We start from the raw sequence: 14,896 nt of genomic DNA on the forward strand, positions 1-14,896 counted from the left end.
ACAATTTAGTTAAGGCAAAAAGGGATTACTCTCAACCAAAGACAAAGCAAGTGGTGCACAAATTAAAAACACATTTTACATATATGTACATGTATCTATGTATAAGCTGTACATTAAATAGAAGCACAATGCATTTTCCTTGCAAATGAAATCCTTTCGTACGCCACCTGTTGACACTTTATTCATTTAAAGTTTTCCCGTTTTCCTTTCAGCTTTATGTTTTCCAGCAACTAAAACCGAAGCCAAGCCACATCCGGATCAGCCCAAAACGACAGCACTCTAGGTGAGTCCTGGACCTCTACTGCATGTCTATTCATATCTTCCCCATGATATAAACACGATTTCACCTGTCTAATTGGAGGTAGTGCAAAGGGGGCGGTTCAAGGGATAGCACATGGGTCCAGTGAACTTTGGCGAGTAATTGGTAGGCATCACGGAGATTTCTCCTTAGTATCAGCATAGTCTTGGAGACATCTTGCTAACAAAATTCGCTGATATCTTATTCATAAGACAGTTCCTCTTCAAGTTCCCTCACAGTCGTGTCTTCTAGCAAAATCTACTTTCCGAGACATAGTCTAGCCCCAGTCACATCGCAGGGATTCTGGCAAATTTAAAATGCATCTCAAAGATCGAAAACTTGTATAACAGTTGCCCATCATCTCTCTGGCACTCTTTGGTACGCTGCTGAGTATCTGTTGGTCGATCTTTAACTTTAACTTTGATATGCTCTTGCGATTCCTCTCAAAGTCAGTCAGTTCCTCTGACAGCCGCCTCTGGCAGTTCTCTTGATTTGCAATGTTGTGAGTGGCACTATGTGGCAGAGTGGCAGAGTGGCAAGCGGCAAGCGGTAGTCCGGGGGTCACGATTTTCAAATGAAATGCATTTGCAGTGAACTTTTGCTGTGATTTAATGATGTGCCAGAGCCTCGAGCAGGTCCTCGAGAATACTCTCAATACTTACTTGAATAAATTTGAATTCAGGCAGCCAGCCCAGAGACTGTGAGTTCGAATACGAGTACCGGTACGAGCACTAGTATATGCAGGCACTTCTATTGCCATTCAGCATTCATCGATGTTGTCAGCGACTGAACATATTTGCGGTTTTAATTAGCTGCAATTATGTGATTAAATGCAATCAGATTCTATGAACATGGCGCTGCGGACGGTTGCAAAATCACACACAGAAGTGAGATCTGGGGCTCCACTGCATTTTCGCATTGCAATTTTCTGGCGCCGTCGCCATTTTATAAATGCCAATTAATTATGATGACAACAAGCAGTTACAGAATGGAAAACAGCGCCATTTTGACAGATTAATCTGTAAATTGTCATGCATATGCTCTATGGTGCTATGTACACGCGAATGAAGGCACATCCGTGACATCCATGAATCCGAGAATGCAAATTCCAGAAAAAATATTGTGATGACTTTTTAATTAAAATTAATAAAATTGTGATTGGTAGATGAAAATGAATAATCAGAGGACAGCAACTATTATTGTTATTATTTTTTGGTTTATTGATTCCGGACAAGTAGCCCGCGTAAGACCGATTATTCCTCGAGTTAAGACTACACTGAATACATATACAAGCATTTCTATATAATAAAGATGAATTACGGTTGAATTTTCGATTGATGGACTGGCAATAAAAGTTATACACAAAGTTCAACAAATAAAAAATGATTTCAAGCGTGCTCTTCTAGAACTAATACATTGCTATATTTCTGAATATTAGAGAACACTACTATGCCTCAATCTGCTTCTCTCATTCGCCATGCTCTCACGCCAGCCCACGCAAGGGTATCGAAATATTGCTCATACGCCATGGCGTCTCCCCCCGATGGATGTCCAAATACCAATATCCACTTATTAGCTACAGACTCCCCCGGCAGTTGAGTTCCCTGTGCCGTTCTGGCCAACAGACAAATGACCGCTTTTATGGTCAGAAATCAAACACAAGACCACAAATACTTAAACTTATGGAGGGCTAAGGGATATGGACTCAGTCGCACACCGATGTGCTGTATGCAAGCCAGCAAATACGGCATCTATGTAGTATATGCATACTCGCAGGATACTCGTATATTGGGTCCTTGCCAAGTGCCCGAATGTGTTGTCCTCGCTGAGGTCTTGCTCTGGCAAAAGTTCTAATTTTTCAAAAAGGGGCAAGAAACACAAAAAAAAACACACACAAAACCTCAAAACCACAAAATCAACTACAAGCGACTAAAGGATACCCTTTGGGTTGCTCTTCTGCTATACTACCAGTTGTATTAATTCGATTCTTCCGTTGATTTGGTTTTTACATTCATATTTGTGGCGTGTCTGGCAAGTTTGCGGTACCTCTAAATTCACGCAAGTTCATTCTACCAGATGCAGATCATAGATACAGATCTTCGAGCACAATATACCCCATAGATGTTGTCGAGTTTCCTGGCGAATAAGAAAACACATTTCTTATTACAAATCGAGGCAAGCAGCGTGCCAAAAGAAAAGACCGTTTCGATCCCCATACCCGCACCCATCCCCATCCCCATCCCCACACCCAGACCCCTGTTTTATTTTCATTCCCATAAGTGAAATAAGTAGGAAAAGAGGAGGCAAAACCAGGGAACCAAACCATCTGACGCACTTATTTTGCGCTTTGAATCCAATCACGTACCAATTTTCCAAATTTAACCTTTTTGAGCCTCGGCCCTGCCACCGGGGGTAGGGTCTGGGCGATTGGGTGATTGGGGGCTGCTGTGGGGTCAGTAGGGTCAGTGGGTTTTGCTGCCAATAAAAACCATTTGCCAGAGTGAAATTTATATGAGCGTGTCGATAAAAAAAAAAAATAAAATACATATATATCAAGAAGACCAAAAAGAGAACGAAACGAAATGAACGAGACACGAAAGCAGTGAGAAAAGAACGCAACTGTAAAGTGGAGAGAAAAACAGAGAGGGGAAAGACCGCAGGCCATGGCGTTCTTTGAACCGTTTCAATTGACCGAAGGCACGGGCTGTCCAGCTCCGGCACTCCTTACTATTCTTCATGTGACGCCCCCATCGCTCTCCCTTCCACCACCTGCTCATCCATGTCTGGGAGAAATTGGGGGGTTAGTTTCTGCTGGAGATGGCACCGCGTGGCCGCGTGCATCAACACTCTTTCTTCCCCAACAAGAAAATTCACTCCATGCCATTTCCAAAAAAAATTGTGATTCAATACTTTCTCCAGCCGCGTCTTGCTACCCTCCCGTGAGTGGGCTCCTTCTCCAACGTAATCTTCCGGGAGTCTACTCTTTCTCGTGACCCCTGCTCAACCCCAAGTGGACTCTCTTTGGCTTGGTTTTCCCGATTCAGCAGCCGCTTTCCATATTAATTTCGAAGTCTGCGTAATTTGAACCGTTTTCCCCAAAGCCCAGTCACAGCCTCTTTGCCGTCTACCATTTTTGCTCCTTTTTCGTTTTTTTCGTTGGCTCCTCCGATGCCTGTAAGCGACACCATAAAATATTGAACGTGTGGGGCAAATGCACTCACACTCAGACCCATTCGCACAGCCAGACAGACAGGCAGATATGTACATGTACAGAGTGCACTCATATGGGGGGAGGGGATGAGGGCTCCACTGACCTCGCCAACACTTTGAACCCATCGATGGGGACTCGATTCTTTGGCCTCTCCTCATTCGAGCTTCGAAAAGAACCAGCAAAGAAGAAGGATTTCGTTTTTTATGCCACTTTTTGGCTTTTGTGCTGCCAACGTCCTGTCCCCCCCACTCCTGACCCCGTTCTCCTGACTCCCGGCTGACGCCTCATTTTCTTTATTTTTTCTGGCAGCACGCGCATTACATTACATTACAACATTGCCGGAATGGGTTCGCGTCCGGCCCCGGCCCCGTCCCCAGCCCCGGCCCGTGCTCCGGCTACGGCTCCGGCTCCGGGTCCTGCTCCTGCCTTCGGGCGCTAAGTGGGAGACCAGAGAGAAGCATCGTTTTCCTTCAACATTTTACTCGCATTTCGGTCAATTGTTGTTTGCCCCACCATTCTATTCGAGTGCAAGTGTGAGTGTCAAGTGAGTGTTTGGGCTATTCATTGGCCGGGAAATGTTTGTGCACTCGAATTTAATGTAATGGATATCCTCGGAGTGGTCTACGAGTATGTTCTTGATCGGCATCATTATCTTCCCATTCCAAATATGTATTTAGCAGATCGAATACATACTAGTATAGCCGTCATATGTACGTACGTATGTGGAGAACTATCAATCTTTAATGAATTTAATGGTAGCCTTCCTTTCGGGTTTCGAATGCCAAGAATTCCCAAGTTTTCACCCATGATTTTCCACTCTCTGTGCATCGCATTTCGTTCGTTTTTCTTTTCTTTTCTTTCCATTCCATTTTCATTCGCTGCTCGTATTTTTTTTTTTTTTTGCGTACAAATTGATGCCATCTGTTCGACGTTTAATGCCTCGGGATTTTGGCTTGCGTCCTGCAACACTTTCAGCGCTTTTTAATGCAGTGGCTGCATAATTTTTACGCCCGTAAGTCGCCTGCATTATCCGGGCCATAAATCGAACAGGAGACTCCCTCTCTATATCTCCTCCTTCTGCTGCTTGTGCCGCTGCTGCTGACCCTCGGTCTCCTGCTCCTTTCACATCACTTTTTCTCGCCGGCTACCGAATGCGGTGGAGCAGTTAATTTTGGTCAGCATTCTGCTCGATATTCACTCGATTTGCCCCGAGTACTCCCCATATTCATGTACTCACACACACAAGGATCCTAGGACCGGTACACACACCTGACCCGAAAGCCACTTAAGAGCCATTCAAATTACGTTTCATTACGCTTATTGAGGAGGATGGGGGCGGACAGGTAACAAACCGTTTTTATGCGCTATCCATTCCCTGGAAAAGTGCCTTTGGGGCGGGGTCAATTTGCTACCCTACAATACACTCACTCGTAAATGAATGGTATTTAAGTGGTGAGCGGAAAAGGTTGCGGCCTCAAAGTTACACTATAGAATTCATAGAATATAGTTTAGATTGAATATACATTGAAGCTTATCCATTGGTATTTTTCTATCCATTCGCGCATCGTACGGCAGCGCCCCTCGGTCGCTTGGGTATACAGGGTATACAGCGGTCGATTGGTCCAGCGGAAGGGCAACGGAAGTGGGAATACCCACTTTGTTTTATGGCTCCATTGCCATCGACCCCGTTCCAAACTTTTGAATTCAATTTGTTTGGCAGGCCAAAAGTTATTGATTTAATTCGTATCTGGGGAATGCTTAATCAAAAATATGTACGAGTACGAAAGGAGATACCCAAACGCCAGACACCGGCGAACAACGGACAGCATACAGACGACAGTGGACCTCGTACTCTTTCCAGAACGGGGAAAATAAGAAAAATGAGATGAGAGAAAAGAAAACAAAAGAAAAAAAAGTACATACAAGTTTGCGAGAAAATGTAAGCGACAATGAGTGTATGATGCTCCTCGTTACCGAGTCGAAGTGGAGACCACCTTCAGTACAGAATGATAGCAACAGAGCAGGCCAGGCCTCCCTTTTGGGGATAGTTGTACTCGAATATCGATTTGGATCATCATTTTTCACGTTGGTTGGCCATGGAACGGTACTGTCTGTCAGTTATCCTGTCGCCTAGATGGAACTTGTGTTCATTTAGGTCAGTACGAAATTGCTTGTTGAAGTTACAACATTTCCCAAAAAACAAAATAAATATTTTATTCAAAATATTTATTTTTTGATACATTGAAACAAGATGTCTACCATATACAGACCGAATACGAGTCCGAGGCCGACAAAGCAGGAGCGACGGATGAAGGCCATCAAGCGTTTGGATCAACTGTCGCGCGATCCGGGCCAATGTCCTATTGCCAATTGCAGTCAATATGTCTTCCCCTCGGGTCTGATGTCGCACCTGCGCCGTTATCACGCCCGGAACCCGAACCTCGTCTTCCGCAGTGCCTATGAAAGCAAGCCGATACGGATGAAGCTCCCCGATCCCCGGGGCTTCGGTGAGTGCGATGTGCCAAAGTGCATCGGCGTGCTGCAGTTCGGTGGCATATACAAACACCCGAAGACCGCTCCAGGGCACCATTACCTGTGCGTCGCCAACACCGATTTGGACCAAGATCATCAGAAGTACAAGGACTACTTGCCCATGATGATAATGGTGAGCAAGAGCTCGTGGCATGACATACTGCCTTCCGCCAGGATGCGCAACACGAAGGAGCAGTGGAAGAAGACTGAAGGAAGCCAAAACGACGGTTCCGGGCTCCTTGTCATCTGGCTGGCATCGCCCTTGACTGTGAAGCCGTTCCACTACACCATAACCTTTTTCAATGGCTCGTACAACAATTCGATTAGCATGATACGCAAATCGCGCAGCTTCGTGGACAGCCAGATACCCAGCAATTTTCTCTATGAGAAGAACGACTTCGTGATCCTGCGTGACTTGGATATCCAGCTGCTATTGGAGAGGCCCAAAGAGAAGGGTGACCAGGCGCAGGGCATCCAAATGGAAATAATCGTACACGAGCTCTTGTCGGGCTCCCTCCTCACGCAGCTGGGGTACCAATCGACCTCTACCGAAGAGTGCAACACAGTGGAAGTGGCAATTCCAATAGTCTTCGATAGAGAAGAAGACACTAAGGACGCTGAAGATGCTCAAGCTGATGTTGATGCTGATGCCTTACAGGATGGAGCATCGCCAACGGATTCTGAGGATGGGTCGTCATCACATACGGTAACAAATTCGGAGGTTGCGCTTGAATCGGAACAGCCAGTTCTGGCACAACGAACTGGAACGAAGATTGCAACTGAATCGAAGGTCCCACCTGGAACTATGGCTGGAGCGGGATCAAACCCTGAAACTAAAACTGCCACTGAAGAAAAGGCTGCAACTCAACCGAAGGCAACTAAAACTATGGTTCCAACTACATCAAAGGAGGCACCTGAATCTAAGGCTGAATCTGGAACGAAGCCTGCAGCTGAATCGAAGGTTCAAACTAGAACTGTGGTTGTACCTGGATCAAGTCCTCCAACTAGATCCAAGTCTGTTACTGAAGGAAGGGCTACAGCAGGTGCGAAGGCTTCCACTAAATCGAAGGCAACTAGATCATATATTTCCACTAAAACTATGATTTCAAATACATCAAAAAATGCACCTGAATGTAAGGCTGAAACTGGAACGAAGCCTGCAACTGAATCGAAATTCGCAACTGGAACTGGATCAAGCCCTGCAACTAGATCCATGTCTGTTACTGAAGGAAGGGCTACAACAGGTGCGAAGGCTTCTACCAAATCGAAGGCAACTAGATATATTTCCACTAAAACTATGGTTGCAAATACATCAAAAGACGCACCTGATGCTAAGGCTGAAACTGGAACGAAGCCTGCAACTGAATCGAAATTCGCAACGGGAACTGGATCAAGCCCTGCAACTAGATCCAAGTCTGTTACTGAAGGAAGGGCTACCACAGGTGCGAAGGCTTCTAGCAAATCGAAGGCAACTAGATATATTTTCACTAAAACTATGGTTGCAAATACATCAAAAGATGCACCTGATGCTAAGGCTGAAACTGGAACGAAGCCTGCAACTGAATCGATGGTCTCAAGTGGAACTACGGTCGGAACTGGATCAAGCCCTCCAACTGCATCCAAGGCTATGACTGAAGGAAGGTCTACAACAGGTGCGAAGGCTTCAACCAAATCGAAGGCAACTAAAACTGTGGTTGCAACTAAATCAAAAGAGGGAACTGAACCAAAGGCTGAAACTGGAACGAAGACTACAACTGGACCAAAGACTGAGATAAAAGCTGCACCGATGCCAATTCAATCGGATGTCGAATCGGAAACCGACAGCGAATTAAAAATAGATAACCTTCTGAAGCGCTTTGGCTGTAAACTCAACTCGGGCAGCTCAAACTCGTTAGCTGGATGTAATGATCTGCAGTCTGCAACTGGAGCAAAAACTGAGATGCCAGATAAGCCGATGGTAAATTCCGAATCGGATACTGAGAGTGAACCAGACGACTATGCCGTCCTTGTGCGCCTTGGCTATGATAAAAGCTCGGAGAGCTCACTGTCGTTATCAAGTCTTTCTGATGTATCTTCCGAATCTAGCGTTTAAAATCACACCACACCCAAACACTTTTCAAATTACTATTCAAATTTCTTTAACGATTTGTTCATAATGTTTATCGTATAGATGCCTCTATTCAGAATAATATTTTGGCATATTTTGGGCACATAAAAGTGTTACTTTTCTTTGGGATAGATTGAAAGTAGTTTAAAATCTTACGCAATTCAGGCATATACGGGGACATATGTAGGTGTACGATGACATGTGTCTAAATACAGTCCCACCATAAGGTTTGTGCAGGTTTCCTCCATCAGTTTGCGATCTTTCACATCAAAAGTGTTGAATTTAGGATTGCGGGCAGATAAACCTCTGCAGCATGGTGAATCCTTAACCTACTATTGTTATGATCCAATTCTCATCCTTTGTCGGTAAACAGTTCTCGGTGCAGGAAAGGAAAAAGTACAGTCACACCAAACTGCAGGCTATTTCTGTCAAACTGACACTCCCGACTAAAGAGAGAGAGAGAGAGAGAGAGAGAGAGAGAGAGGGACTGGAAGAGGGAGTTAAGTGAGAAGAGAAGTGTATGAATCTCATTCAAGAGTTTCGCACTCGTAAACGAACGAGCGGCCAGCAAACAAAAACAGGATGAACAGGATGCTAAAGCGAGAAGCTGCCAGAAAAGAGCAGGTGGCAGGCAGTGGCCTTGCGATGTTGCCCCAAACGCAGACCCAACTTCCACTCCCCCTCCCCCTCCCCTTCCACCACTCACCACCCTGCTGTCCGGAGGTGCCGGGGCGAACAATGCAAAAATCGGACAGCGCTACAGCATCGCATAGGAAAAGGGGCGAAGTGGGCGAGACACAGAGAGCTTTCCACAAGCGGCAAAAGGTGAAAAATAAGAATGGCAGGCAAATAGCAAAAACAACAACAGAAAATCTTCTGCCACTGCCACTACCACCGACCTACCGTTCTGTGGCAGAAGCAAACTTTTGAATAATTTATCCTGCGTTGAAAGGACGTTTTCATTAAAATTCGCCAACGTATTTAAAGTGCGAGATAACTCGCCGGCGAGCGACGATTATTCAAGTGAAAGTTCACTTTCCTGCCAGGGAATGCAGAATGTACTCGTACGTATTCAAGATTATAGCTCCTTTAATCCATTCACTAGACCTGCCCCGGGATACACAAATCTCTTTGGAATCGTTTGGAATTCCCCATAGCATCACTTCCCTGCTCGATATCTCCTTTTGTTTGAGCCTATGCACTGGAACGAAACGGCTCGAATCGTTTGAAGCGTGAAAGGAAACGTCACAGAAATAGAGGCATAGATTTCGTTTCAAAGCATTAAAAGATATCATTGTATTTAACATATGTGTACTTATTTTGTTTGACTGGTGACTGTCACCGACTGTTCTGAAAATCTTGGATACTTTTGTTTGGGCGTGAGACTTGTATTGGTTGGTTGAACGCATCGTTTCAGACAGAAGGAGTGATCGGACATGTCCGAAAAACTATTCAAATCATATCGTTTGTTCGGCTTTGGCCACAACAAAATATTTGTTCAGTACTTAATCATCCAATACCCCAAGGGTGATTCCAGTTTTATCTTTATCTAAGCTCTCCTTTGAGCTTTCCTACTCTTCTATCTGTCTGCTATTTTGTTTGTGCTGAGTGACTTCCTGTTTTTGGAATGTCCTTTATGTCTTGTTTTAGTTGCCTTTGCCAAAATTAGCCATCTAAATCATTCCTCAGCTACCACTTCCTCGACCATTTCAATTCCCAACTCTCCATTCTTTTCCCCACTCCTTGCCACTTTCTTCTGGCCTCTTTAGCTTGTTTGTCAAAAGTGAAATCAGCATAAAATAAATTTAATGTCTGCCGCACGAAGCCAGCAGGGGGGAGGGAAAAAGAGAGGATGCAAAAAGCATCTACAAAATAATAATTTTCAATGGGCCAACGGCAGTTTAAAGCACAAGAAACATAATTTTGTTAATTCTCCACTATTTCTTTCCCTTTTATCTTTGTGTCTGTCGCTGTCTCTATTTCCCATCTTCCTGGTTATTCTTTGTACAGGGTACAACATAGAACACTAGGGTATATTGTACTCAAGTAAATGTAGGAGAGAAGAAAGCATTCCCTAGGTCCCCTAGGTGTTGTCTGGGTTCTGCCTGGGTTCTGCTAGTAACAAACTCCAACTTGGATGCAATTTTCTTTCGATTGTAACATTTTTACATGATTCTTCAGATAATTTCCCTAATAGCGGGTATTCCTTTAGTCGAAAAGTCGACACATAGCTTTGTATGTGGTTTTTTTTATATACATACATATATATATATAAGAATTTTTTGTGTTGTTTCAAGCTGAAATATGGCGCATTCGTGGCTCGCATATCTCTCTCGCGGAAAGCATCCACATCCAGAGCTCGCTCTGTGTTTGTACGGGGTGGCAGTGGCACTCGTACAGCGAGTGGTGTTACAGGGGGAACCCCTGGTATATTACCGTTGGCTACAAAATGCAGAGTACCGCGGTGGGATGAGCAATTTTGCTGTGCAACTGCCCGGCTCCATTACGAGGGTCCAGGCTCCAGGCTTCAGGCTCCAGGTTCCAAGCTCCAGCTCCATCGTATTGCTATATTCCATTCCATTCCGCTTTTGGGGTCCAGCGTCGTCGTTTCATCGTGCAATTTCCGCACAAGTGTTGGCAATATAAAAATAGCGACAAAATATAAAAGTAATTTATGTTTGCCTTTTTCCATATCATTTCTATATGCATGAGGTGGTGGCACGAGGCGGTGCACCGCGGTGGCACGGCAACAGCAACGGCAACGGCAGGAGATGTAGTGCATGTGGCGGAGTGGTTTATAAAAAACATTTCTCCTACTATCTTACACCACCCAGCCCTCCTTTGAAATATGCGTAAAAAATGCATGCTGATGCGCTCGTTTGCATGCAGAAAAACTGCATTTAATTTATTAAAATAAATATTTTCAAGCTCAGCACGACAGTGTTCGGCGTTCATTGTTCAGTGTTCAGTGTTCAGTGTTGGATAATAATGCATAATTTATATGAACGCTTAATGTCAACTGCTTGGGCGGATGATGCGATAGAAAGCTTTTGGTGTCGGGTTTCGAATGCCAGCTGCATTCTCGTTCATTCATAATTAAGGATTCAATTTGATTAACCAATCGCATTGCCCAATGAAATTTACATGAGATTCGGCCAGAGATTAAATATGTTTAGTCAGAAGTTTCATTTGAATATTGCCGAGTGCGCATATAATTACGCAGTAGGGCACTGGCCACGCCTTCTGCCATTATCCAACCCCAAAGCCGAGAACCCAACCGCAGCCCCCACCGCCCCAACTGTCACTCACTGCCATCACATATCCATTAGAGTATATACCTACACACATACATATATGTACGCGTATATAGCCACTATAAAGGACTCACATGAATATATCAACAGGCGACAGGCGAATAACTAGCTCTATTTCACACACACAGCGCTCGGGGCGGGGGTGTATGCAGGAGGGGAGGCGGTCTAAATGCATTCAAATAAAAGAGTACAAAAAACAGCATACAGTTGCCACGTCGCTTTAGGACTTTTGCATCCGACTATGAACGAATTTCCATTTGATTTCCCCGATTCAGTGTGCATTTCGAATTATTCATTTCATTGCCCCGATCCAATGAAACGTCAACGGTTAGACGACTTCTGGATTGAAGGCTTTTTCCAATTATTCAAGCATTCTGCTAGGCGTTTAATTGAAAGCCCTATCGATATTACTTACAAAATCAGCATTGATTGCACTTTCAATACAAATTTTAATATGAATTATTTTCATACACATGGCGGCACATATTTAAATATTTGTCAACTAATACAATAATTACTAGTAATGATAAATACAACCAGTATATCAATATAAAATATTAATCGATAAATATCGATCAACCACAACTCAACAATCAATAAACCCAAGGCCATTTCTGTTCATTATAATTCTCGATATATATGTATAAATACTGATTTATTCAGTATAAAATAAAGTGATAATTATAGATCAACCCATATAACGATTGATCGATCTCAACTGCCTGGACCCCAGAACAATGAACGTACCCAAGCCCATTCCTGTCGAATGCCCGAAAGTGTGCCTCATCTAGGATCTACCCTAGCCACATACATATCCAGTGGATAAAACAAGCTCCAACAGATACAAATAGACCCCCGTCTGACCTCTTTGCCATGAAAACGAATTGCCAACGTAAATTATACACAATTTTGGACCGTCCACATGGCATATTTTCACAGCTCATCAAGTATGCAAAGAGATAGAGACAGATGATAATTGAGAGAAAGGCCGAGCGAGAGTGGGAGTGGGAGTGGGAGTGGAAGAGGAAGAGTGGCCTCTCAACGGTAGAAGCAATTCAAAAAGTTAACAAATAAAATTATGCAAAAAAGAAAAAAAAACATTAAAAAAATAGGAGTAAAAGAAGCGAGCGGTGCACAAACAAATTTGCAGACGGAGGAGGGAAATAAAATCTGACTCTGTAATATGCCGAAAACTGTGTTCATAGTGTAAAAATGTCTATTTACATAGTCATGCATCATGGACAACAGAATACGAGTGGGGGAGGGAGACAGATGCAAAACGAGACGAAGAGACAGAGAGAGACGGCGCCTTAAGCGCTTAGTCCCGTACGTGGACTCGTTGTTTGGGGGGTAAAGCCAAAGGAACGAAAAAATGGAAATATCTGTATGGAAAAGTTCATAAATTTTCAAACGCAACACGAGAAAGACAGAGACAGTTAGAGAAAGGTACAGCCAGCGGAGGAGACGACACAGATTGCGGCAAAACTATTTGCAACAGCAGTGCAAAAGTAAAATGCAAATAAATCCCCAAATGCCTGTTTCTGTTCCTGTGACTGTGACTGTTCCTGTTCCAGTGCCAGTGCGCTCCTCTCTCTCTCTCTCTCTCTCTCTCTCTCTCTCTCTCTGACCGTGGGCCCCATTCTATGGGAGCAAAACTGTGCCAGACTAAACAACAAAAACGACGGGAAGGCAGGCGGGGCAGGCAGCCAGTTGTGTGGCACGCTAATTTTCACCTCATGCCCCTGCCTCATGGCTCGTTTCCCAGCTGAGAGATAGCCGAAAAACGGCTCCCGCCCCCCACCTGCCATCTCCCACACACATCGCATACTCGTATGTATGCAAAATATGCCCACCAGGTGGACAGCACAGCACAGCAGAGCGCAGCACAGAAAAACATCTGCAAAATCTCTACCAAAAATATTTTGCAATTTTCTTGCAGATTCGAGATTTGAGTTTCCGCCATTTACGTGCAAACATTATTTCATCACGAAACTCAATTGCGAGTTTAATGTAGCACCTTCATTTATTTCTAAGAGAAGGAAAGAGCGACCGAGAGCCTTCAAGATCCCCAAGCAGGTCGCCTAGCCCGGTGCGAGGCCTTTTTTCGGCCTACCGGAGTTTCTCAATATTTTGACCGGTTGTAGAGCGATCATAGGTTTTTATAGGAGGAATGGTTATCACCATACTTGTATTCCGCTATGGAGCTCTGCGAGCTCAGATCTTATTCATAAAACGAACCTCCTTTTTGTTGTCTCTTATCGTAAGGGTAGGATGCCCAAATGTTCATATGATTATTCCATGGTACTCACTTTTAAATGATAAAATCACTAGCTTTTGACCTCCGCTCTTTCTGTGGGCTTGTCTTGCCTCTCAAGTGGTTTTTTAGTGACTTTTTCATATGAGCATCTTTTTTATAATCCATCAATCGATGCTTTCCATGTCCATGTATTGATTTGATAATATACCCGGTGGCAGGACTTTGGTAGCTTCGATCACTTGGGCACTGGCTCTCAGCGTTTTCATTGCTTCGCTCGCCAGCTGGGATTTCCACAATATTTAGTGTGTATTTATTCAAGGCTCTAGGTCCTACACAACCTTGGTCGAGGGAGTGCTGGGGTCACTGTTATAGAACCAATTCAATCGAAATCGCTTTGCCTCCGAATGGCCGGGCTTTATCTGTCCTGAGAGATTCCACCGGCGACACACCGGATTAACTTAAACTGCCTCCGATCCGTTCCCCCTTCTCTCCACTCCCTGTTTCTGTACCCAAGTATTCCCCAGCTTGAAATCATTGACAATCTGCTGACGTTTCGCCCCACGCCCCATGACCCAGAGGAAGGCACTGAAACGAACAAAATACAAAATAAAGGAAGCTCCAAATGAAAAAGAAAAAAAAAACATAAAAATAAAAATAAAAAAATAAAAGGTACTGGCACAGACACACACGTGAAAGCATTTTGTCGGACCGGAAGTCGCATAATTTCAGAAGCGGAAACAACTAATTTGATTGTATTTAGCACCATTCCGGGGAGTGCCGTTCCGGAGTGGGCCTGGGGGGTCCTGTGGGAAGTCCTGCTGGCTTAATGAGCAGCTTTTTAGTTGCAATTAGCTGGCAAAGGCAGTCAAGCTTCTGTTTGACCGAGAGTTGAGTCCGAAACGAGGGCTTGTGCGGTTTTACACATTTCACTTTCATCATTCGCATAAAGCCTTTCGTCCAGCTGCTCCACGGGGCATGGGAATGGCCATTGGCCAGGATCTGGGGCTTGGGAAAAAAATCTGCTAACTTTTTAATGCGCTCAAATGCTGTCGGGGCCTACAGTTGTGGCGGGGTGGAAGCGGAAGCCTGGCAGAAGAGTGGCAGCTACCGGAGAAGCGCAGCGAAGCGAAGCGGTATGACAGCTGTGAAACTGCTGCAGATCCCTAGCTGACAGCTG

The 14,896-nt window shown here is 44.4% G+C and overlaps 2 protein-coding genes across 2 annotated transcripts in view; both read left to right on the forward strand.

Annotated features, from left to right (window-relative positions):
• The first annotated feature begins 252 nt into the window (after positions 1–252).
• Positions 253–14,896, forward strand: part of LOC6597277 — a 42,535-nt gene continuing 27,891 nt past the window's right edge. Inside the window, exon 1 of the mRNA XM_026990750.1 lies at positions 253–283. The gene's annotated coding sequence lies outside the window, so the exon portion shown is untranslated. The remainder of the gene's footprint in view (positions 284–14,896) is intronic.
• On the forward strand, positions 5,739–8,243 carry LOC6597275 (nucleolar and coiled-body phosphoprotein 1). Its single transcript, XM_026990751.1, has one exon. The coding sequence runs from the start codon at positions 5,761–5,763 to the stop codon at positions 8,131–8,133; it is 2,373 nt and encodes a 790-aa protein (XP_026846552.1). The 5' UTR covers positions 5,739–5,760; the 3' UTR covers positions 8,134–8,243.

This window comes from Drosophila persimilis, unplaced genomic scaffold (assembly GCF_003286085.1).
Source record: "Drosophila persimilis strain 14011-0111.01,24,50 unplaced genomic scaffold, DperRS2 tig00000606-arrow-arrow-pilon, whole genome shotgun sequence".
Lineage (NCBI taxonomy): Eukaryota > Metazoa > Arthropoda > Insecta > Diptera > Drosophilidae > Drosophila > Drosophila persimilis.